Source organism: Salmo trutta, chromosome 12 (assembly GCF_901001165.1).
Source record: "Salmo trutta chromosome 12, fSalTru1.1, whole genome shotgun sequence".
NCBI classification, from domain to species: domain Eukaryota; kingdom Metazoa; phylum Chordata; class Actinopteri; order Salmoniformes; family Salmonidae; genus Salmo; species Salmo trutta.
The window spans coordinates 49317824-49344188 of NC_042968.1; the positions used below are offsets into that span (position 1 = coordinate 49317824).

General features: G+C 44.4%; 2 protein-coding genes and 2 non-coding genes across 8 annotated transcripts in view; 3 read left to right on the forward strand and 1 right to left on the reverse strand.

The window, feature by feature from the left end:
* LOC115203713 (WD repeat-containing protein 88-like) overlaps window positions 1-15778 on the forward strand; it is a 27722-nt gene extending 11944 nt beyond the window's left edge. The window contains exons 7-10 of one of the 5 annotated variants that reach the window (XR_003880235.1): window positions 8728-8912; window positions 11260-11341; window positions 11516-11584; window positions 12608-13566. Coding sequence is in view for 4 of the 5 variants with exons in the window: in XM_029768636.1 (XP_029624496.1) it covers window positions 8728-9550 (823 nt within the window). In the remaining variant the exon portion in view is untranslated. Of the gene's footprint in view, window positions 1-8727; window positions 10343-11259; window positions 13567-14817 lie in introns of those variants that run through there. The other 4 variants (XM_029768638.1, XM_029768639.1, XM_029768637.1 and 1 more) reach the window with 4 other exon arrangements.
* A 2406-nt stretch (window positions 15779-18184) lies between these two features.
* Window positions 18185-18258, forward strand: trnat-agu (transfer RNA threonine (anticodon AGU)). Its single transcript has one exon. It is a non-coding gene; the product is annotated as a tRNA-Thr (tRNA).
* Window positions 18259-19810: 1552 nt separating this feature from the next.
* trnat-agu (transfer RNA threonine (anticodon AGU)) lies at window positions 19811-19884 on the forward strand. The gene has a single exon. It is a non-coding gene; the product is annotated as a tRNA-Thr (tRNA).
* Window positions 19885-21839: 1955 nt separating this feature from the next.
* On the reverse strand, window positions 21840-24641 carry LOC115202564 (asc-type amino acid transporter 1-like). The gene is made up of 3 exons (XM_029766684.1): window positions 24518-24641; window positions 23494-23590; window positions 21840-22109 (listed from the first exon to the last, which is right to left on the reverse strand). Exons 1-3 carry the CDS (start codon window positions 24580-24582, stop codon window positions 21840-21842), a joined length of 432 nt encoding a protein of 143 aa, XP_029622544.1. The 5' UTR covers window positions 24583-24641.
* Between the last annotated feature and the right edge of the window lie 1724 nt (window positions 24642-26365).

Below are 26365 nucleotides of genomic sequence, written 5' to 3' on the forward strand. Positions count from 1 at the left end.
GACTTTAAACACAGTCCCAGGGATAATAGGTAACTCATTATATTAGACTTTAAACACAGTCCCTGAGATAACACTCATTATATTAGACTTTACACACAGTCCCTGAGATAACACTCATTATATTAGACTTTACACACAGTCCCTGAGATAACACTCATTATATTAGACTTTACACACAGTCCCTGAGATAACACTCATTATATTAGACATTACACACAGTCCCTTAGGTAACACTGATTATATTAGACTTTACACACAGTCCCTGGGATAATAGATAACACTCATTATATTAGACTTTACACACAGTCCCCGGGATAACACTCATTATATTAGACTTTACACACAGTCCCTGAGATAACCGTCATTATATTAGACTTTACACACAGTCCCTGAGATACCACTCATTATATTAGACTTTACACACAGTCCCTGAGATAACACTCATTATATTAGACATTACACACAGTCCCTTAGATAACACTGATTATATTAGACTTTAAACACAGTCCCTGGGATAATATATAACTCATTATATTAGACTTTAAACACAGTCCCTGAGATAACACTCATTATATTAGACTTTAAACACAGTCCCTGAGATAACACTCATTATATTAGACTTTACACACAGTCCCTGAGATAACACTCATTATATTAGACTTTACACACAGTCCCTGAGATAACACTCATTATATTAGACATTACACACAGTCCCTTAGATAACACTGATTATATTCGACTTTAAACACAGTCCCTGGGATAATAGATAACCACTCATTATATTAGACTTTACACACAGTCCCTGGGATAGCACTGATTATATTAGACTTTAAACACAGTCCCTGAGATAACACTCATTATATTAGACATTACACACAGTCCCTGAGATAACACTCATTATATTAGACTTTACACACAGTCCCTGGGATAACACTCATTATATTAGACTTTAAACACAGTCCCTGAGATAACACTCATTATATTAGACTTTACACACAGTCCCTGAGATAACCCTCATTATATTAGACTTTACACACAGTCCCTGAGATAACACTCATTATATTAGACTTTACACACAGTCCCTGGGATAACACTCATTATATTAGACTTTAAACACAGTCCCTGAGATAACACTCATTATATTAGACTTTACACACAGTCCCTGAGATAACACTCATTATATTAGACTTTACACACAGTCCCTGAGATAACACTGCTTATATTAGACTTTACACACAGTCCCTGAGATACCACTCATTATATTAGACTTTACACACAGTCCCTGAGATAACACTCATTATATTAGACTTTACACACAGTCCCTGAGATAACCCTCATTATATTAGACTTTACACACAGTCCCTGGGATAACACTCATTATATTAGACTTTACACACAGTCCCTGAGATAACACTCATTATATTAGACTTTACACACAGTCCCTGAGATAACACTCATTATATTAGACTTTGCACACAGTCCCTGAGATAACACTGATTATATTAGACTTTACACACAGTCCCTGAGATAACAGTAATTATATTAGACATTACCCACAGTCCCTGAGATAACACTGATTGTATTAGACTTTACACACAGTCCCTGAGATACCACTCATTATATCAGACATTACACACAGTCCCTGAGATAACACTGGTTATATTAGACTTTACACACAGTCCCTGAGATCCCACTCATTATATTTGACATTACACACAGTCCCTGAGATAACACCGATTATATTAGACTTTACACACAGTCCCTGGGATAACACTGATTATATTAGACTTTACACACAGTCCCTGGGATAACACTGATTATATTAGACATTACACACAGTCCCTGAGATAACACTGATTATATTAGACTTTACACACAGTCCCTGAGATACCACTCATTATATTAGACATTACACACAGTCCCTGAGATAACACTGATTATATTAGACTTTACACACAGTCCCTGGGATAACACTGATTATATTAGACTTTACACACAGTCCCTGGGATAACACTGATTATAATAGACTTTACACACAGTCCCTGGGACAACACTCATTAAATTAGACTTTACACACAGTCCCTGAGATAACACTGATTATATTAGACTTTACACACAGTCCCTGAGATACCACTCATTATATTAGACATTACACACAGTCCCTGAGATAACACTGGTTATATTAGACTTTACACACAGTCCCTGAGATACCACTTATTATATTAGACATTACACACAGTCCCTGAGATAACACTGATTATATTAGACTTTACACACAGTCCCTGTGATAACACTGATTATATTAGACTTTACACACAGTCCCTGGGACAACACTCATTATATTAGACTTTACACACAGCCCCTGAGATAACACTGGTTATATTAGACATTACACACATTCCCTGGGATAATAGATAACACTGATTATATTAGACTTTACACACAGTCCCTGAGATAACACTCCTTATATTAGACTTTACACACAGTCCCTGAGATAAAACTGGTTATATTAGACTTTACACACAGTCCCTGAGATACCACTCATTATATTAGACTTTACACACAGTCCCTGAGATAACACTCATTATATTAGACTTTACACACAGTCCCTGAGATAACCCTCATTATATTAGACTTTACACACAGTCCCTGAGATACCACTCATTATATTAGACTTTACAGACAGTCCCTGGGATAACACTCATTATATTACACTTTAAACACAGTCCCTGAGATAACACTCATTATATTAGACTTTACACACAGTCCCTGAGATAACACTCATTATATTAGACTTTACACACAGTCCCTGAGATAACACTCATTATATTAGACTTTACACACAGTCCCTGGGATAACACTCATTATATATTAGACTTTACACACAGTCCCTGAGATAACACTCATTATATTAGACTTTACACACAGTCCCTGAGATAACACTCATTATATTAGACTTTACACACAGTCCCTGAGATAACAGTAATTATATTAGACATTACCCACAGTCCCTGAGATAACACTGATTGTATTAGACTTTACACACAGTCCCTGAGATACCACTCATTATATTAGACATTCCACACAGTCCCTGAGATAAGACTGGTTATATTAGACTTTACACACAGTCCCTGAGATCCCACTCATTATATTAGACATTACACACAGTCCCTGAGATAACACTGATTATATTAGACTTTACACACAGTCCCTGGGATAACACTGATTATATTAGACTTTACACACAGTCCCTGGGATAACACTGATTATATTAGACATTACACACAGTCCCTGAGATAACACTGATTATATTAGACTTTACACACAGTCCCTGGGATAACACTGATTATATTAGACTTTACACACAGTCCCTGAGATAACACTGGTTATATTAGACTTTACACACAGTCCCTGAGATACCACTCATTATATTAGACATTACACACAGTCCCTGAGATAACACTGATTATATTAGACTTTACACACAGTCCCTGGGATAACACTGATTATATTAGACTTTACACACAGTCCCTGGGATAACACTGATTATAATAGACTTTACACACAGTCCCTGGGACAACACTCATTAAATTAGACTTTACACACAGTCCTTGAGATAACACTGATTATATTAGACTTTACACACAGTCCCTGAGATAAAACTGGTTATTTTAGACATTACACACAGTCCCTGGGATAATAGATAACACTGATTATATTAGACTTTACACACAGTCCCTGAGATACCACTCATTATATTAGACATTACACACAGTCCCTGAGATAACACTGGTTATATTAGACTTTACACACAGTCCCTGAGATACCACTCATCATATTAGACATTACACACAGTCCCTGGGATAACACTGATTATATTAGACTTTACACACAGTCCCTGGGATAACACTGATTATAATAGACTTTACACACAGTCCCTGGGACAACACTCATTAAATTAGACTTTACACACAGTCCCTGAGATAACACTGATTATATTAGACTTTACACACAGTCCCTGAGATAAAACTGGTTATTTTAGACATTACACACAGTCCCTGGGATAATAGATAACACTGATTATATTAGACTTTACACACAGTCCCTGAGATACCACTCATTATATTAGACATTACACACAGTCCCTGAGATAACACTGGTTATATTAGACTTTACACACAGTCCCTGAGATACCACTCATCATATTAGACATTACACACAGTCCCTGGGATAACACTGATTATATTAGACTTTACACACAGTCCCTGGGATGATAGATAACACTGATTATATTAGACTTTACACACAGTCCCTGGGATGATAGCTAACATGCACTGCCAGGCTGACAAATGACCAGAGCATCAAGGAACATCATAACAGCTGTTTTTTGGTGTTGTTGTCATTTCTGACCGCAGACGTCCTTAATAAAGATTTGTCAGTCCCAGATATTTCCTAATTACACCTCAGATCATTATGTGTATGGTCCACAGTGGACTGGTGAACTCACTGGTCTCGTTTTAAAGACATATTATTGACTGTATTATTGACTGATGTACAGTAAAAAAAATGAAAATGTTTATCGGCCAGAAATGGACGTTAAAAGTTGCAACACACTCCCTGCAGTTAAATTAGAATCAAACTTGGCATCGTAAAATGTAGATGCAGTAGCTAGAGAGACTGTATGTCAGATCTAGGACCCTGTGTTTTACACAGTCATCTGACACTCCTGGGTTTTAACCTTCAAACTGTCCTCTTAAAATACAGGATCAAATATTGCTATGTCTCCTGATAGCACTAAGCACAGGACTCTCATTATAACACATGCACTGCAGGACAGTGAACTCAAATATAACCTGGTTATTATGTCAGAAAGATTGAAGCAGGACAGTGGTGAATATTTTAATTAACACCGAACGGTATCTGGTTCCCCAGAGATCTGTTTTCCATGGGCTACGTCTCATATGGTACCCTGTCTCCTATATATAGTGCACTACGGGCCCTGGTCAAATGGTACCCTATTCCCTATATAGTGCACTACGGGCCCTGGTCAAATGGTACCCTATTCCCTATATAGTGCACTACGGGCCTTGGTCAAAAGAAGTGCACTATATAGGACATAGGGTGTCATATGGGACACACTACATTCCATTCATTCTCATTCTTATTGATTCCATTCATCACTTTCATGGGAGGTAGAGAGGGAGGGAGGGAGGGAGGGAGGGAGGGAGGAAGAGGGAGGGAGGGAGGGAGGGAGGGAGGGAGGGAGGGAGGGAGGGAGGGAGAGAGAGAGAGAGAGGGAGAGAGGGAGTGAGAGAGAGAGAGAGAGCTCTTGAATAATTCTCTGCAGTGTCCTTAACAGCAGACTCCATTTGCTCAGTGAAAACAATGGAGCTAATGTCAAATTGGCTTTCTACCAAAATACCGTAGGACAGACCGTAGGACAGACCGTAGGACAGACCAGGTATACACCCTGCACACCCTTATTAACAAACCAATGTCTTCTCATGCTTATGGGCTCCCGAGTGGAGCAGCGGTCTAAGGCACTGCATGTCAGTGCAAGAGGCATCACTACAGTCCCTGGTTCGATTCCAGGCTGTATCACATCTGGCCGTGATTGGGAGTCCCATAGGGCGGAGTACAACTGGCCCAGTGTTGTCCGGGTTTGGCCGGGGTAGGCCGTTATTGTAAATAAGAATTTGTTCTTAACTGACTTGCCAAGTTAAATGAAGGATAAATAAATAAAAAATGCTTTGTTGATTTCAGAAAAGCTTTTGTCTGAAATACACATTGATGGAAAGTGGTGTTGGGGAAAGACATACCACATTATAAAATCCATAGAGACAAACAACAAGTGTGCAGTTAAAAAAACAGGGCCGTGGGGTGAGTCAGGGATGCAGCTTAAGCCTCATCCTCTTAAACATATATATCAATGAATTGACGAGGGCACTAGAACAGTCTGCAGCACCCGGTCTCACCCTACTAGAATCTGAAGTCAAATGTCTACTGTTTGCTGATGATCTGGTGCTTCTGTCCCCAACCAAGGAGGGCCTACTGCAGCACCTAGATCTTCTGCACAGATTCAGTCAGACCTGGGCCCTGTCAGACCTGGGCCCTGCCAGACCTGGGCCCTGACAGACCTGGGACCCTGACGGGCCCTGACAGACCTGGGACCCTGACAGACCTGGGACCCTGACAGACCTGGGCCCTGCCAGACCTGGGCCCTGACAGACCTGGGCCCTGTCAAACCTGGGCCCTACCAGACCTGGGCCCTGACAGACCTGGGCCCTGACAGACCTGGGCCCTGTCAGACCTGGGCCCTGACAGACCTGGGCCCCTGACAGACCTGGGCCCTGTCAGACCTGGGCCCTGTCAGTAAATCTCAGTGAGACCAAAATAATGGTGTTCCAAAAAAGGTCCACTAGCCAAGAAAACAGATACAAATTCCATCTAGACACCGTTGCCCTAGAGCACACAAAAAACTATACAAACCTCGGCCTAAAACATCAACACCACAGGTAACTTCCACAAAGCTGTGAACGATCTGAGAGACAAGGCAAGAAGGGCCTTCTACGCCATCAAGAGGAACATAAAACTCGACATCCCTATGACAGCAGTAAGACCTAACTCTGTCCCGTGTTGACCTGTGAGGCTGGTTGATATGTTATTGATCCCCATGTGACAGCAGTAAGACCTAACTCTGTCCCGTGTTGACCTGTGAGGCTGGTTGATATGTTATTGATCCCCATGTGACAGCAGTAAGACCTAACTCTGTCCCGTGTTGACCTGTGAGGCTGGTTGATATGTTATTGATCCCCATGTGACAGCAGTAAGACCTAACTCTGTCCCGTGTTGACCTGTGAGGCTGGTTGATATGTTATTGATCCCCATGTGACAGCAGTAAGACCTAACTCTGTCCCGTGTTGACCTGTGAGGCTGGTTGATATGTTATTGATCCCCATGTGACAGCAGTAAGACCTAACTCTGTCCCGTGTTGACCTGTGAGGCTGGTTGATATGTTATTGATCCCCATGTGACAGCAATAAGACCTAACTCTGTCCCGTGTTGACCTGTGAGGCTGGTTGATATGTTATTGATCCCCATGTGACAGCTGTAAGACCTAACTCTGTCCCGTGTTGACCTGTGAGGCTGGTTGATATGTTATTGATCCCCATGTGACAGCAGTAAGACCTAACTCTGTCCCGTGTTGACCTGTGAGGCTGGTTGATATCTTTCACCATGGGTTGCTTGGCTCGTTATCTTATAACCTGAGTTTTTTCAAACATCAATGTTGTTGTTATTAGATTATTATTTATTATTATTTGAACTTTTCATTAGCTTCAAATGAACCTCGTCCACTAACTATTGCTGTCGTGCAACTATAACATGCAGGAGGCGCAGGAGACTAAGGTACGTGGGGAAAAACACGTTTAATTAACACCAGTCCAAAAGTACCGTAATTTCCGGACTATTAAGCGCACCTGAATATAAGCCGCACCCACTGAATTTAAAAAAAATATTATTTTGAACATAAATAAGCCGCACATGTCTAGAAGCCGCAGGTGCCTACCGGTACATTGAAACAAATTAACTTTACACAGGCTTTAACGAAACACGGCTTGTAACAAAAATAAATAGGCTTTAATGAAACACGGCTTGTAACAAAAATAAATAGGCTTTAACGAAACACGGCTTGTAACAAAAATAAATAGGCTTTAACGAAACACGGCTTGTAACAAAAAAATAATAATTAGCAGTAAGCTTTAGTTGTCTTTTTGCACTGAGTCAATTCCTCACGCTGCTGTTTCCAACGTCTTATCGTCGACTCATTAAGACGAAGCTCCCTTGCAGCAGCTCTATTTCCTTTTCCAACAGCCAGATCAATCGCCTTCAACTTGAAAGCTGCATCATATGCATTTCTCCGTGTCTTTTCCATGATGAGGATGACAAAATGACTACCGTAATCAGAATGATGGGAAGTTTGAGCGCGCTCGATTTAATCTAAACAGTAAACAAAAAAGTTGTTTGATCTTAACCCGTTCGGCAATTTCATTGGTCTAATGAAAGCTTCATGCCGCCCAAAAACTGAGCACGTCACAGAATGTGTTTTTTTGGAGAAAAAATAATTGAAAGCGGGAAAAATCCATATATTAGCCGCGTCACTGTTTAAGCCGCAAGGTTCAAAGCGTGGGGAAAAAGTTGCGGCTTATAGTCCGGAATTTACGGTACCGTAAATACAAGGCAGGGGTAAAATAAATCCAGAAACGGCAAGAACCCTCAAACCGAGTCGGGACGCAGCCCAGCAAAACCCGGAAGCCTAAACAACAGAACGGCAGAGGAAAACCCCAAATCCCCAACTTACAATAAAATGACACAAATAATCCTGCACAATCCCAAACCCAAAACAGACAGACTAAATACCCCCCACTAATGAACTAACTCAAAAACAGGTGCTAACATAAAACAGACATCACCAAATGAAAATTAAAAGGAGATCGGTGGCAGCTAGTAGGCCAGCGACGACGACCGCCGAGCGCCACCCCGAACGGGGAGAGGCGCCACCTTCTGTAGACGTTGTGACAATTGCACACAGTTCAAACTAATTAGCGTTAGTCAAGGTCACGTTGAGGCTTTTGTACCAAAGCCTCCAGAGCTTGTGGGGAAGAAACCCAATATTCCAATATGTTTTTTGACAATACAAACTGTTGTTCTATCCTGTCCCAAACACAGCACCCACACCAACGTCATCTCTAACTGCTGTTTCACTGCTAACGGACGCTACTTGTGCACTGCATCATGGGACAAGACGCTGCAGCTGTGGGACGTCCAGACAGGAACATTCCGTTCCCACGGTGGCCTGACCCTTAGCAAGGGACACGACGGGTCTGTCAGCTCCTGCGCATTCTCCACGGATGGTAGGGTAGACATATCAGTCTCCTCCATGGATGGTAGGGTAGACATATCAGTCTCCTCCATGGATGGTAGGGTAGACATATCAGTCTCCTCCATGGATGGTAGGGTAGACATATCAGCCTTCTCCATGGATGGTAGGGTAGACATATCAGTCTCCTCCATGGATGGTAGGGTAGACATATCAGTCTTCTCCATGGATGGTAGGGTAGACATATCAGCCTTCTCCATGGATGGTAGGGTAGACATATCAGCCTCCTCCATGGATGGTAGGGTAGACATATCAGCCTTCTCCATGGATGGTAGGGTAGACATATCAGCCTCCTCCATGGATGGTAGGGTAGACATATCAGCCTTCTCTATGGATGGTAGGGTAGACATATCAGTCTTCTCCATGGATGGTAGGGTAGACCCATCAGTCTCCTCCATGGATGGTAAGGTAGACATATCAGTCTTCTCCATGGATGGTAGGGTAGACATATCAGTCTCCTCCATGGATGGTAGGGTAGACATATCAGTCTTCTCCATGGATGGTAGGGTAGACATATCAGTCTCCTCCATGGATGGTAGGGTAGAGATATCAGCCTTCTCCATGGATGGTAGGGTATCAGTCTTGTTCTTCTTGTTCTTCTTCAGACGTTAATTTGTCCCAAAAAGAGCAATAAGGAACTTGTCAGCACTGGACTCATCAAACTTTACAAAAATGTAGCACCATCAATATGAAGAGTCCTCTGCATCTAATACCACTGCTGAGAGACTAAATGTAGTTCTGTTGTTGTCCAGGGTCGGTCCTGGTGTCTGGGGCGTATGATACACTGACTGTAGTTCTGTTGTTGTCCAGGGTCGGTCCTGGTGTCTGCGGCGTATGATAGACTGACTGTAGTTCTGTTGTTGTCCAGGGTCGGTCCTGGTGTCTGGGGCGTATGACAGACTGACTGTAGTTCTGTTGTTGTCCAGGGTCGGTCCTGGTGTCTGGGGCGTATGATAGACTGACTGTAGTTCTGTTGTTGTCCAGGGTCGGTCCTGGTGTCTGGGGCGTATGAAAGACTGACTGTAGTTCTGTTGTTGTCCAGGGTCGGTCCTGGTGTCTGGGGCGTATGACAGACTGACTGTAGTTCTGTTGTTGTCCAGGGTCGGTCCTGGTGTCTGGGGCGTATGACAGACTGACTGTAGTTCTGTTGTTGTCCAGGGTCGGTCCTGGTGTCTGGGGCGTATGACAGACTGACTGTAGTTCTGTTGTTGTCCAGGGTCGGTCCTGGTGTCTGGGGCGTATGACAGACTGACTGTAGTTCTGTTGTTGTCCAGGGTCGGTCCTGGTGTCTGGGGCGTATGACAGACTGACTGTAGTTCTGTTGTTGTCCAGGGTCGGTCCTGGTGTCTGGGGCGTATGACAGACTGACTGTAGTTCTGTTGTTGTCCAGGGTCGGTCCTGGTGTCTGGGCGTATGACAGACTGACTGTAGTTCTGTTGTTGTCCAGGGTCGGTCCTGGTGTCTGGGGCGTATGACAGACTGACTGTAGTTCTGTTGTTGTCCAGGGTCGGTCCTGGTGTCTGGGGCGTATGACAGACTGACTGTAGTTCTGTTGTTGTCAGGGTCGGTCCTGGTGTCTGGGGCGTATGACAGACTGACTGTAGTTCTGTTGTTGTCCAGGGTCGGTCCTGGTGTCTGGGGCGTATGACAGACTGACTGTAGTTCTGTTGTTGTCCAGGGTCGGTCCTGGTGTCTGGGTCGTATGACAGACTGACTGTAGTTCTGTTGTTGTCCAGGGTCGGTCCTGGTGTCTGGGGCGTATGACAGACTGACTGTAGTTCTGTTGTTGTCCAGGGTCGGTCCTGGTGTCTGGGGCGTATGATAGACTGACTGTAGTTCTGTTGTTGTCCAGGGTCGGTCCTGGTGTCTGGGGCGTATGACAGACTGACTGTAGTTCTGTTGTTGTCCAGGGTCGGTCCTGGTGTGTCTGGGGCGTATGACAGACTGACTGTAGTTCTGTTGTTGTCCAGGGTCGGTCCTGGTGTCTGGGGCGTATGACAGACTGACTGTAGTTCTGTTGTTGTCCAGGGTCGGTCCTGGTGTGTCTGGGGCGTATGACAGACTGACTGTAGTTCTGTTGTTGTCCAGGGTCGGTCCTGGTGTCTGGGGCGTATGACAGACTGAATGTAGTTCTGTTGTTGTCCAGGGTCGGTCCTGGTGTCTGGGGCGTATGATAGACTGACTGTAGTTCTGTTGTTGTCCAGGGTCGGTCCTGGTGTCTGGGGCGTAGGATAGACTGAGTGTAGTTCTGTTGTTGTCCAGGGTCGGTCCTGGTGTCTGGGGCGTATGATAGACTGACCGTAGTTCTGTTGTGGTCCAAGGTCGGTCCTGGTGTCTGGGTCGTATGATAGAACAGTGGCTGTGTGGAACATGGAGACCCTCTGCAAGACCCTGGAGTTGGAGGTATCTTTATGCTGTATCCTACTGCAGACACATTTTAAGGCAGACAAGTGTGTGTGTGTGTGTGTGCGTGTGTGTGTGTGTGTTTCAAACAGGTGTGTGTGTGCGTGTGTGTGTGTGTGTGTGTGTGTGTGTGTGTGTGTGTGTGTGTGTGTGTGTGTGTGTGTGTGGTTCTAGGGACATGCGGATTGGGTGACAGATGTGGCAATCAGTGCTGACAAAAAATGGGTGGCCTCCGCTTCCAAGGTACAAACACACACACACACACCTCAATGTCATGTCCCTGTAGGTCACAGTTAAAATACACCTCAATGTCATGTCTCTGTAGGTCACAGTTAATATACACCTCAATGTCATGTCCCTGTAGGTCACAGTTAATATACACCTCAATGTCATGTCCCTGTAGGTCACAGTTAATATACACCTCAATGTCATGTCCTATCCCTGTAGGTCACAGTTAATATACACCTCAATGTCATGTCCCTGTAGGTTACAGTTAATATACACCTCAATGTCATGTCCCTGTAGGTCACAGTTAATATACACCTCAATGTCATGTCCCTGTACGTCACAGTTAATATACACCTCAATGTCATGTCCCTGTAGGTCACAGTTAATATACACCTCAATGTCATGTCCCTGTAGGACACAGTTAATATACACCTCAATGTCATGTCCCTGTAGGTCACAGTTAATATACACCTCAATGTCATGTCCCTGTAGGTCACAGTTAATATACACCTCAATGGCATGTCCCCGTAGGTCACAGTTAATATACACTTCAATGTCATGTCCCTGTAGGTCACAGTTAATATACACCTCAATGTCATGTCCCTGTAGGTCACAGTTAATATACACCTCAATGTCATGTCCCTGTAGGTCACAGTTAATATACACCTCAATGTCATGTCCCTGTGGGTCACAGTTAATACACACCTCAATATCATGTCCTATCCCTGTAGGTCACAGTTAATATACACCTCAATGTCATGTCCCTGTAGGTCACAGTTAATATACACCTCAATGTCATGTCCCTGTAGGTCACAGTTAATATACACCTCAATGTCATGTCCCCGTAGGTCACAGTTAATATACACCTCAATGTCATGTCCCTGTAGGTCACAGTTAATATACACCTCAATGTCATGTCCCTGTAGGTCACAGTTAATATACACCTCAATGTCATGTCCCTGTAGGTCACAGAATATTTCCAATTTTTAACATTCCATTTTGCATCACCATAAATATTACTCTGTTTACCTTTGAAAGACACTACTGTCAGGTTGTGGAATATGGAACACTCTGAAGATATACCTGCCGTTATTGAGACCAGGAAGGCTCAGGGAATGGGCTATCACATCCTCCAAGTTGGTAATGGGCTACCATATCCTCCAGGTTGGTAATGGGCTATCATATCCTCCAGATTGGTAATGGGCTACCATATCCCCCAGGTTGGTATCATATCCTCCAGGTTGGTAATGGGCTATCACATCCTCCAGGTTGGTAATGGGCTACCATATCCTCCAGGTTGGTAATGGGCTATCATATCCTCCAGGTTGGTAATGGGCTATCGTATCCTCCAGGTTGGTAATGGGCTATCACATCCTCCAGGTTGGTAATGGGCTATCACATCCTCCAGGTTGGTAATGGGCTATCATATCCTCCAGGTTGGTAATGGGCTACCATATCCTCCATGTTGGTAATGGGCTACCATATCCTCCAGGTTGGTAATGGGCTACCGTATCCTCCAGGTTGGTAATGGGCTACCATATCCTCCAGGTTGGTAATGGGCTATCATATCCTCCAGGTTGGTAATGGGCTATCATATCCTCCAGGTTGGTAATGGGCTATCATATCCTCCAGGTTGGTAATGGGCTACCATATCCTCCAGGTTGGTAATGGGCTACCATATCCTCCAAGTTGGTAATGGGCTATCATATCCTCCAGGTTGGTAATGGGCTATCATATCCTCCAGGTTGGTAATGGGCTATCATATCCTCCAGGTTGGTAATGGGCTATCATATCCTCCAGGTTGGTAATGGGCTACCATATCCTCCAGGTTGGTAATGGGCTACCATATCCTCCAGGTTGGTAATGGGCTACCATATCCTCCAGGTTGGTAATGGGCTATCATATCCTAGATCAGTACCCTACCCTGAGACCTGATCCTAGATTACCACTCCTACCCTGATACCTGATCCTAGACCACAACTCCTACCCTGAGACCTGATCCTAGACCACCACTCCTACCCTGTTACCTGATCCTAGACCACCACTCCTACCCTGAGACCTGATCCTAGATCAGCACTCCTACCCTGAGACCTGATCCTAGACCACCACTCCTACCCTGTTATCTGATCCTAGACCACCACTCCTACCCTGAGACCTGATCCTAGACCACCACTCCTACCCTGAGGTCTGATCCTAGATCAGCAATCCTACCCTGAGACCTGATTCTAGACCACCACTCCTACCCTGCGACCTGATCCTAGACCAACACTCCTACCCTGAGACCTGATCCTAGACCACCACTCCTACCCTGAGACCTGATCCTAGACCACCTCTCCTACCCTGAGACCTGATCCTAGACCTGATCCTAGATCACCACTCCTACCCTGAGACCTGATCCTAGACTTGATCCTAGATCAGCCCTCCTACCCTGAGACCTGATCCTAGACCACCACTCCTACCCTGAGACCTGTTCCTAGACCTGATCCTAGACCACCACTCCTACCCTGAGACCTGTTCCTAGACCTGATCCTAGACTACAACTCCTACCCTGAGACCTGATCCTAGACCACCACTCCTACCCTGTTACCTGATCCTAGACCACCACTCCTACCCTGAGACCTGATCCTAGACCACCACTCCTACCCTGAGACCTGATCCTAGACCACCACTCCTACCCTGAGACCTGATCCTAGATCACCACTCCTACCCTGAGACCTGATCCTAGACCTGATCCTAGATCAGCACTCCTACCCTGAGTCCTGATCCTAGACCTGATCCTAGATCACCACTCCTACCCTGAGACCTGATCCTAGACCACCACTCCTACCCTGAGACCTGATCCTAGACCACCACTCCTACCCTGAGACCTGATCCTAGACCTGATCCTAGATCAGCACCCCCTACTCTGAGTCCTGATCCTAGACCTGATCCTAGATCACCACTCCTACCCTGAGCCCTGATCCTAGACCACCACTCCTACCCTGAGACCTGATCCTAGACCACCACTCCTACCCTGAGACCTGATCCTAGACCACCACTTCTACCCTGAGACCTGATCCTAGACCACCACTCCTACCCTGAGACCTGATCCTAGACCACCACTCCTACTCTGAGACCTGATCCTAGACCACCACTCCTACTCTGAGACCTGATCCTAGACCACCACTCCTACCCTGAGTACTTTGTGAATAAGGAAGATTATTTTGGTGACAATGTTTTGTTGAACCTAATCCAGTCTTGTCTTTCAGTGTGAGGAGTGTGGAAAGGCTTTCTCCATTTCCCGACTGGAGAACTCAGACTTGGTCACAAAGTGTGTGTTCTGCCGATTGAAGACAGAAACCAGATCCCATCTACAACCTCCTCCTCTGGTGTCTAGTGTTCTGTCTATTGAAGACAGAAACCAGATCCCATCTACAACCTCCTCCTCTGTTGTCTAGTGTTCTGCCGATTGAAGACAGAAACCAGTTCCCATCTACTACCTCCTCCTCTGTTGTCTAGTGTTCTGCCGATTGAAGACAGAAACCAGATCCCATCTACAACCTCCTCCTCTGTTGTCTAGTGTTCTGCCTTATTGAAGACAGAAACCAGATCCCATCTACAACCTCCTCCTCTGTTGTCTAGTGTTCTGCCTTATTGAAGACGGAAACCAGATCCCATCTTCAACCTCCTCTGTTGTCTAGTGTTCTGCCTTATTGAAGACAGAAACCAGATCCCATCTACAACCTCCTCCTCTGTTGTCTAGGAATTGAATGTATTATTTCCTAATGCTTGTATGTTACTGTATATAACTTAAGTCCTGTGTTTATTGAGTACAGTATCCTGTTAAAACTGTATTTGATAATTGATTTTGTCATAAAATAACTAATAATAATAATAATAAATAATAACTTGTCATAAAAGAACTGCATCGCAGTTCTACTAGACATTCTTAGTTCGAGTCCAGGCTCTGTCGCAGCCGGCTGCGGCCCGGAGACACATGGGGCGGCGCACAATTGGCCCAGTGTCGTCAGGGGAGGGTTTGACCGGCAGGGATGTCCTTGTCCCATCGTGCATTAGCGACTCCTGTGGCGGGCCAGGCGCAGCCTTCGCATGACACGGTAGCCAGGTGTGCGGTGTTTCCTCCGACACGTTGGTGAGGCTGGCTTCCGGGTTAAGTGGGCGTTGTGTCAAGAAGCAGTGTGGCTTGGGTTGGGGTAGTGTTTCAGAGGACACACGGCTCTCGACCTTCGCCTCTCCTGAGTCCGTACGGGAGTTGCAACGATGGGACAAGACTGTAACTACCAATTGGATGCCACGAAAAAGGGGTTAAAAAAAGAATAATAAAATAAAATAGAAAATAACAAAATATTCTATCTATTGTGAGTCTTTCTCTGTGGTGAACACACACCTGGAGTCTAGGACAGCTATGGTAGAGAACACACCTGGAGTCTAGGATAGCTATGGTACAGAACACACCTGGAGTCTAGGACAGCTATGGTAGAGAACACACCTGGAGTCTAGGACAGCTATGGTAGAGAACACACCTGGAGTCTAGGACAGCTATGGTAGAGAACACACCTGGAGTCTAGGACAGCTATGGTAGAGAATGCACCTGGAGTCTAGGACAGCTATGGTAGAGAACACACCTGGAGTCTAGGACAGCTATGGTAGAGAACACACCTGGAGTCTAGGACAGCTATGGTAGAGAAAACACCTGGAGTCTAGGACAGCTATGGTACAGAACGCACCTGGAGTCTAGGACAGCTATGGTAGAGAACACACCTGGAGTCTAGGACAGCTATGGTAGAGAACTCACCTGGAGTCTAGGACAGCTATGGTAGAGAATGCACCTGGAGTCTAGGACAGCTATGGTAGAGAACACACCTGGAGTCTAGGACAGCTATGGTACAGAACGCACCTGGAGTCTAGGACAGCTATGGTAGAGAACACACCTGGAGTCTAGGACAGCTATGGTAGAGAACGCACCTGGAGTCTAGGACAGCTATGGTAGAGAACACACCTGGAGTCTAGGACAGCTATGGTAGAGAACACACCTGGAGTCTAGGACAGCTATGGTAGAGAACACACCTGGAGTCTAGGACAGCTATGGTAGAGAACACACCTGGAGTCTAGGACAGCTATGGTAGAGAACACACCTGGAGTCTAGGACAGCTATGGTAGAGAAAACACCTGGAGTCTAGGACAGCTATGGTACAGAACGCACCTGGAGTCTAGGACAGCTATGGTAGAGAACACACCTGGAGTCTAGGACAGCTATGGTAGAGAATTCACCTGGAGTCTAGGACAGCTATGGTAGAGAATGCACCTGGAGTCTAGGACAGCTATGGTAGAGAACACACCTGGAGTCTAGGACAGCTATGGTACAGAACGCACCTGGAGTCTAGGACAGCTATGGTAGAGAACACACCTGGAGTCTAGGACAGCTATGGTAGAGAACGCACCTGGAGTCTAGGACAGCTATGGTAGAGAACACACCTGGAGTCTAGGACAGCTATGGTAGAGAACACACCTGGAGTCTAGGACAGCTATGGCTGTAGAAACATGAGACCCTAAAACCTTTGGTCTCGCTGTAGAAACATGAGACCCAAAAACCTTTGCTTATTGAACTGCAAAAGAGAGAAATTCCTAAAGTCACTATGAACAGAGGAGGAAACCAAGTCCACTGGTAGAAGCCTGCTGCTAATATAGGGGCTGGTCCAGTAGGACCACTGGTAGAACCCTGCTGTTAATATAGGGGCTGGACCAGCAGATCCACTGGTAGAACCCTGCTGCTAATATAGGGGCTGGTCCAGCAGGACCACTGGTAGAACCCTGCTGCTAATATAGGGGCTGGTCCAGTAGGACCACTGGTAGAACCCTGCTGTTAATATAGGGGCTGGCCCAGCAGGTCCACTGGTAGAACCCTGCTGTTAATATAGGGGCTGGACCAGCAGGTCCACTGGTAGAACCCTGCTGTTAATATAGGGTCTGGCCCAGCAGGTCCACTGGTAGAACCCTGCTGTTAATATAGGGTCTGGCCCAACAGGACCACTGGTAGAACCCTAGGCAATAACTTAACCTTGGTAACATTCACAGATTGATTTTAGATTTTTAGTGGTAATTAAATATCATTTCTTTAGAATTTATCTGAATGAAAATTCCTAGAAATAGTTTTTTTTACCAGCTCTGTGTATTCTGGAGTCAAATTGAGAAATGAAGAACCAGCGCTGCGGCATCACGACACCCCAGATCAGAGTGTATTTATTATTTTCATATGATTCTATTTCTTCCTCTGCGTTGTTGGGAAGAGCCGTAAAGCACTTAACTGTTACTCACCTGTTGTTTACGAAGCGTGACACAAATACATTTTGATTTGACACACAAGGTTGAGTCTGGGGCGACTACCTTATGACCCGAACACCACATGTCCGAGCTTGTAAATGTTTGAAATGTAAACTATGGGATTAATATTGATTCATTTATGTTCTGCAATGAAGCTCACTTGAGTAATTAACTAAAGACACAACACCGTCTGAGATGTAAATTACCGATTTAACATTATATAAATTACTCATTATCGATGTGTGAGATATAAATGATTGAAATATAAAGCCTTTTTTCACTTGGACATTCATCGGCGCCGTGGCTTAGTTGGTTAAAGCGCCTGTCTAGTAAACAGGAGATCCTGAGTTCGAATCTCAGCGGAGCCTTTTGTGAACGTTTAAGCAATTTTTTGCATCTACCTATTTTGAGATTTTTTGGGGGGTATTTTGGTCAATTTAATATTAGTATTTTCTAAAAGTAAACATAAAAATGTATATTTTATTTAGTTTCCCATACTACATCATCCGCATTTTTTTTTATTAAAATGGAAATTCATCAATAATTTCAAAGCTCACTACATAAAATTACACATAATGTAAAAGCCCATTTCATAGTGAACGTTTCAAACTGGACAATCTATAGTAATTTACTTTGAATAGATGGTGATTGGGTCTAAAAGGGAAGTTTGTTAGTCTAAATTCAGTGTACTTGTCTTTAACATCCATTTCCCAAAAGTCAGACTCCCTTATACCTTCCCACAAGCCAACACAGACTCCCTTATATCTTCCCACAAGCCAACACAGACTCCCCCCATTTTGTTTCTCATCTTCAGAACCATCTGCATTCTCCACATGTTGTGTGGGTTATACTTAGATATATTCCTCCAGACTTACCATCTGCATTCTCCACATGTTGTGTGGGTTATACTGAGATATATTCTCCAGACCAACCATCTGCATTCTCCACATGTTGTGTGGGTTATACTGAGATATATTCTCCAGACCAACCATCTGCATTCTCCACATGTTGTGTGGGTTATACTGAGATATATTCTCCAGACTTACCATCTGCATTCTCCACATGTTGTGTGGGTTATACTGAGATATATTCCTCCAGACTTACCATCTGCATTCTCCACATGTTGTGTGGGTTATACTGAGATATATTCTCCAGACCAACCATCTGCATTCTCCACATGTTGTGTGGGTTATACTGAGATATATTCTCCAGACTTACCATCTGCATTCTCCACATGTTGTGTGGGTTATACTGAGATATATTCCTCCAGACCAACCATCTGCATTCTCCACATGTTGTGTGGGTTATACTGAGATATATTCTCCAGACTTACCATCTGTATTCACCACATGTTGTGTGGGTTATACTGAGATATATTCTCCAGACTTACCATCTGTATTCACCACATGTTGTGTGGGTTATACTGAGATATATTCTCCAGATTTGTCCAGAGGGAATCGTTTATAGGTTGTTCATTTTTTATTCTAAATAACATTTTCGTTGGAAAAATTGCGCCAAAAATATGCATTTAACGTTACATGACTAGTATTTTACAGACATAAATATGAAGGGAAAAAAGTATTTATCCGCTATCTGCTCTGGACAAGTCCGGTGTTGGAGTGTCTTAAAATGAAACGAACATTTTTAGGCTGACATCATACAGTTTCGAGAAACATTTATTTGCGCGATATGCAAATATTGCATATTTAACGTTATTTTGCATATTTTAATCAAATATTTCAGAAAAGTTGTAATACGAAAAAAAGTATTATGTTTGTGTCAATATTCAACTGGTAAAACCTGATGGTGATATGATGAAGGGAAAAAAAACAACCTTTGGAAAATATGGTGCCTATCCTTAAGTTTCACATTTTGTCAACAGTAAAGATATTTACCCTTTTATTTCCTACATGACTCGGCGGCGCTGTGGCTTAGTTGGTTAAAGCGCCTGTCTAGTAAACAGGAGATCCTGAGTTCGAATCTCAGCAGTGCCTTTTGGTTTTTCAGACGTACCCACCACCTCTTTCTCAAGGATCTCTAAGCTTTGATAACGGTGACGACAAGGATACCTCCCTGCTCTTCCCGCAATCCAATCATAATGATATGTTGAAGAAAATTACACGGGCCAGCATTTTAGTAACTAATTAAACCGAATTTAAATTAAGCAGGGAGAATACCAAGAGACTATTCAAATCAAATCAAATGTTATTTGTCACATGTTGAATACAACAGGTGTAGACTTTACAGTGAAATGCTAACTTACAAGCCCTTAACCAGCAATGTAGTTAAGAGAAATAAGTGTTAAGTAAAAAATAGATAAGTAAAAAATTGAAAATAGAAAATAAAAGTAAAATAATTCAACAGCAGCAGTAAAATAAAAAGTGAGGCTATATACAGGGGCACACACCCCTGAGCGCCCCCTGAGCACGCACCCCTGCGGGGCCCCGTGTTGAGGATCAGCATGCGGATGTGTCATTACCTACCCTTACCACCTGGGGGCGGCCCGTCAGGAAGTCCAGGATCCAGTTGCAGAGGGAGGTGTTTAGTCCCAGGGTCCTTAGCTTAGTGATGAGCGTCGGTGTCCACATCACTAACAAACTATGGGTCTTCAGATCCCCAAAAAAGTTCTACAGCTGCACCATCGAGAGCATCTTGACTGGCAGCATCACCACCTGATATGGCAACTGCTCGGCCTCCGACCGCTAGGCGCTACAGAGGGTAGTGCGTACGGCCCAGTACATCACTGGGGCCAAGCTTCTTACCATCCAGGACCTCTATATCAGGCGGTGTCAGAGGAAGGCCCCAAAACATTGTCAAAGACTCCAGCCACCCTATAGTCATAGACTGTTTTCTCTGCTACCGCACGGCAAGCGATACCGGAGCACCAGGTCCGGAACCAACAGAACCCTGAACAGCTTCTCCCTCCAAGCCATCAGATTGATCAATAGTTAGTTAGATAGTTGATCAATAGCTACCCGGACTATTACAGTATACTGCTGTTACTGTCTATTATCTATCCTTTACCCCTACCTACAGTATACTGCTGTTACTGTCTATTATCTATCCTTTACCCCTACCTACAGTATACTGCTGTTACTGTCTATTATCTATCCTTTACCCCTACCTACAGTATACTGCTGTTACTGTCTATTATCTATCCTTTACCCCTACCTATTCAGTAATAGAATGACCAGTTCATTTCTTGGTTTCCCATTCAGTAATAGAATGACAGTTCATTTCCTGGTTTCCCATCAGTAATAGATTGACAGTTCATTTCCTGGTTTCCCACTCAGTAATAGAATGACCAGTTCATTTCCTGGTTTCCCATCAGTAATAGAATGACAGTTCATTTCCTGGTTTCCCATTCAGTAAAAGAATGACCAGTTAATTTCCTGGTTTCCCGTTCAGTAATAGAATGACCAGTTAATTTCCTGGTTTCCCATTCAGTAATAGAATGACCAGTTCATTTCCTGGTTTCCCACTCAGTAATAGAATGACCAGTTCATTTCCTGGTTTCCCATTCAGTAATAGAATGACCAGTTAATTTCCTGGTTTCCCATTCAGTAACAGAATGACCAGTTAATTTCCTGGTTTCCTGTAACGCCCTGGCCATAGAGAGGGGTTTTTGTTCTTTATTTTGGTTAGGCCAGGGTGTTACATTGGGTGGGCGTTCTATGTTCCTTTTTCTATGTTTTTGTATTTCTTTGTTTTGGGCCGTGTGTGTGGCTCCCAATCAGGCACAGCTGAAGCTCGTTGCTGCTGATTGGGAGTCACACATAAGGAGCATGTTTTTCCTTTGGGTTTGTGGGTAATTGTTTCTGTCAGTGTTTTGTACCAGACAGGACTGTTTGCTGTCGGTTTGCTCTTTTCTTGTTTTGTATAGTGTTCACGTTGTTTATATTAAATTCTAATAATGAACACTAACTCCGCTGCACCTTGGTCCACTTCTTCAGACGACAGCCGTTACATTTCCCCACTCAGTAATAGAATAACAGTTCATTTCCTGGTTACGGTGTGCACTAGTAAATAGTTCCCAGATATAATAGCACCAGATATAGGCCTGCTGTACCTTGATGGGTCGTAGCAGGTTGGGTCTCTTCCAGCGATAGTACAGCAGGCCAGCGATGGTCACTCCATAAGACAGGAAGTTAATAAAGGAGACATAGTTGATCAGGTTGTGAGTCTCTCCGATACACAGGATCACTATGGTGGCTCCGCACTGTGGAGGAGGAAGGAAGCAGAGGTCAATGAATATAGACGTAACATACACTTTGGGAGACTATAACATTATACACAAAGCTATATAGCACAGCCCTGGGGTTTGGGGTTATAGGAACTAGAGCAGCCCTGGGGTTTGGGGCTATAGGAACTAGTGCAGCCCTGGGGTTTGGGGCTATAGGAACTAGTGCAGCCCTGGGGTTTGGGGCTATAGGAACTAGAGCAGCCCTGGGGTTTGGGGCTATAGGAACTAGTGCAGCCCTGGGGTTTGGGGCTATAGGAACTAGTGCAGCCCTGGGATTTGGGGCTATAGGAACTAGTACAGCTCTGGGGTTTGGGGCTATAGGAACTAGTGCAGCCCTGGGGTTTGGGGCTATAGGAACTAGCACAACCCTGGGGTTTGGGGCTATAGGAACTAGTGCAGCCCTGGGGTTTGTGGACAAATGCAGGCAAGAATGAGTAGCAGGAATAGGGGTGCAGTAATTTACACAGACTAGCAGAGTGGGAATAGGGGTGCAGTAATTTACACAGACTAGCAGAGTGGGAATAGGGGTGCAGTAATTTACACAGACCAGCAGAGTGGGAATAGGGGTGCAGTAACTTACACAGACTAGCAGAGCGGGAATAGGGGTGCAGTAACTTACACAGACTAGCAGAGTGGGAATAGGGGTGCAGTAATTTACACAGACTAGCAGAGTGGGAATAGGGGTGCAGTAACTTACACAGACTAGCAGAGTGGGAATAGGGGTGCAGTAATTTACACAGACTAGCAGAGTGGGAATAGGGGTGCAGTAATTTACACAGACTAGCAGAGCGGGAATAGGGGTGCAGTAATTTACACAGACTAGCAGAGCGGGAATAGGGGTGCAGTAACTTACACAGACTAGCAGAGCGGGAATAGGGGTGCAGTAATTTACACAGACTAGCAGAGTGGGAATAGGGGTGCAGTAACTTACACAGACTAGCAGAGTGGGAATAGGGGTGCAGTAACTTACACAGACTAGCAGAGCGGGAATAGGGGTGCAGTAATTTACACAGACTAGCAGAGCGGGAATAGGGGTGCAGTAATTTACACAGACTAGCAGAGCGGGAATAGGGGTGCAGTAACTTACACAGACTAGCAGAGTGGGAATAGGGGTGCAGTAATTTACACAGACTAGCAGAGTGGGAATAGGGGTGCAGTAATTTACACAGACTAGCAGAGTGGGAATAGGGGTGCAGTAACTTACACAGACTAGTAGAGCGGGAATAGGGGTGCAGTAGTTTACACAGACTAGCAGAGTGGGAATAGGGGTGCAGTAATTTACACAGACTAGCAGAGTGGGAATAGGGGTGCAGTAATTTACACAGACTAGCAGAGCGGGAATAGGGGTGCAGTAACTTACACAGACTAGCAAAGCGGGAATAGGGGTGCAGTTTTTCAGGTGGATCATGGCCAACAGGTAAGGCAGGTGACCCTCTCTGGCTCCAGAGAAACACAACCTGTGGAGAAAAAGGGACAATAGAAAAAGGGACAATAGCGTTTGGTGTGTTTGCAGTTGGTTGGAGGGTGATGCTAGCAACACACCAGGGGGTTGTGAGTTGGATTCCTGCAGCACTACACCACAGATACGCTATGAATGAAGTGGACTGTATATTGCTTTGGGGTTATGAATGAAGTGGACTGTATAATGATTGGGGTTATGAATGAAGTGGACTGTGTATTGATTTGGGGTTATGAATGAATTGGACTGTGTATTGATTTGGGGTTATGAATGAAGTGGACTGTATATTGATTTGGGGTTATGAATGAAGTGGACTGTGTATTGATTTGGGGTTATGAATGAATTGGACTGTGTATTGATTTTGGGGTTATGAATGAATTGGACTGTATATTGATTTGGGGTTATGAATGAAGTGGACTGTATATTGTTTTAGGTTACAGTGTCTGTGTTGTTCCATGTGTTGTTCCATGTGTTGTTCCATGTGTTTTAATCTATTCCAGAACTAGAGCATCAGCAAGTCCTTGATAAGGTGAATCTGCTCTGTTGGTACAGGACAATAACGTGGACGTTTCCTGGTGAGGCGGTCCCCCCTCGAGGAGAGGTTAGGAGAACCACTGATTATATACAGTGGGGGAAAAAAAGTATTTGATCCCTCATTAAAATGCAAATCATTATATAAAATTTTTGACATGCATTTCAAAAATTTTATATAATGATTTGCATTTTAATGTTCAAATAAACCTACCATTAAAATGATAGACTGATCATTTCTTTGTCAGTGGGCAAACGTACAAAATCAGCAGGGGATCAAATACTTTCCCCCCCCACTGTATTATGAGACTATGAGTACAGGACAATAACGTGGACCCCCCCGAGGAGAGGTTATGAGAACCACTGACTATATATATTATGAGACTATGAGTACCTGGAAGAAGTGAAGAGGTAGCCGTTGATTCCTCCGAATGTCGACAGAGCTACAGAGATAGGCATCACCCAGGAAAAAACGCCCAGCAACTTCTCACCAAATGTCTGTAGAAAACCATTCAACAATCATTAAAACAACCTTTTAAACAACCACAGATAGTTAACTGTTAAATAACCACACAAAAATCAAATAACAACATTTTATTTGTTTATTATGGATCCTCATTAGCTTTAACAGAAGCAGCAGCTTCTTTTCCTGGTGTTTATTATGGATCCTCATTAGCTTTAACAGAAGCAGCAGCAGCTTCTCTTCCTGGTGTTTATTATGGATCCTTATTAGCTTTAACAGAAGCAGCAGCAGCTTCTCTTCCTGGTGTTTATTATGGATCCTCATTAGCTTTAACAGCAGCAGCAGCAGCTTCTCTTCCTGGTGTTTATTATGGATCCTCATTAGCTTTAACAGAAGCAGCAGCAGCTTCTCTTCCTGGTGTTTATTATGGATCCTCATTAGCTTTAACAGAAGCAGCAGCTTCTCTTCCTGGTGTTTATTATGGATCCTCATTAGCTTTAAAAGCAGCAGCAGCAGCTTCTCTTCCTGGTGTTTATTATGGATCCTCATTAGCTTTAACAGAAGCAGCAGCAGCTTCTCTTCCTGGTGTTTATTATGGATCCTCATTAGCTTTAACAGAAGCAGCTGCTTCTCTTCCTGGTGTTTATTATGGATCCTCATTAGCTTTAACAGCAGCAGCAGCAGCTTCTCTTCCTGGTGTTTATTATGGATCCTCATTAGCTTTTACAGAAGCAGCAGCTTCTCTTCCTGGGGTCCACAAAAAACACAAAACATAACAACACTACCCTTTCCCACCTGGACAAAAGGAGCACTGACTACAGCTCAGCATTCAACACCATAGTGCCCTCAAAGCTCATCAATAAGCTAAGGACTCTGGGACTAAACACCTCCCTCTGCAACTGGATCCTGGACTTCCTGACGGGCCGCCCCCAGGTGGTAAGGGTAGGTAATAACACATCTGCCACGCTGATCCTCAACATGGGGGCCCCTCAGGGATGCATACTTAGTCCACTCCTGTACTCCCTGTTCACTCACGACTGCGTGGCCAGGCACGACTCCAACACCATCATTAAGTTTACTGACGACACAACAGCGGTAGGCCTGATCACCGACAACGATGAGACAGCCTATAGAGAGGAGGTCAGAGACCTGGCAGTGTGGTGCCAGGACAACAACCTCTCCCTCAATGTGATCAAGACAAAGGAGATGATTGTGGACTACAGGAAAAGGAGGACCGAGCACGCCCCCATTCTCATCGACGGGACTGTAGTGGAGCAGGTTGAGAGCTTCAAGTTCCTTGGTGTCCACATCACCAACAAACTATCATGGTCCAAACACATCAAGACAGTCATGTAGAGGGCACGACAAAGCCTATTCCCCCTTCAGGAGACTGAAAAGATTTGGCATGGGTCCTCAGATCCTCAAAAGGTTTTACATCTGCACCATCGAGAGCATCCTGACTGGTTGCATCAGCCCCTGGTATTGCAACTGCTGGGGCCTCCGACCGCAAGGCGCTACAGAGGGTAGTGCGTACGGCCCAGTACATCACTGGAGCCAAGCTTCCTACCATCCAGGACCTCTATATCAGGCGGTGTCAGAGGAAGGACCCAAAACATTGTCAAAGACTCCAGCCACCCTATAGTCATAGACTGTTTTCTCTGCTATACGCACGGCAAGCGGTACCGGAGCGCCAAGTCTAGGTCCAAAAGGCTCCTGAACAGCTTCTACCCACAAGCCGTAAGACTCCTGAACAGCCAATCAAATGGCTACCCAGACTAT

What these genes read in the sequence shown, in the direction of transcription:
- LOC115202564 (XM_029766684.1), bottom strand. Translation starts at nt 24,582, where the DNA reads ATGCCTATCTCTGTAGCTCTGTCGACATTCGGAGGAATCAACGGCTAC. An exon ending in TACCTCTTCACTTCTTCCAG is followed by an intron (nt 23,591 to 24,517) that starts GTACTCATAGTC and finishes TTTTCTCCACAG; the next exon opens with GTTGTGTTTCTCTGGAGCCA. An exon ending in TTCCCGCTTTGCTAGTCTGT is followed by an intron (nt 22,110 to 23,493) that starts GTAAGTTACTGC and finishes CCTCCTCCACAG; the next exon opens with TGCGGAGCCACCATAGTGAT.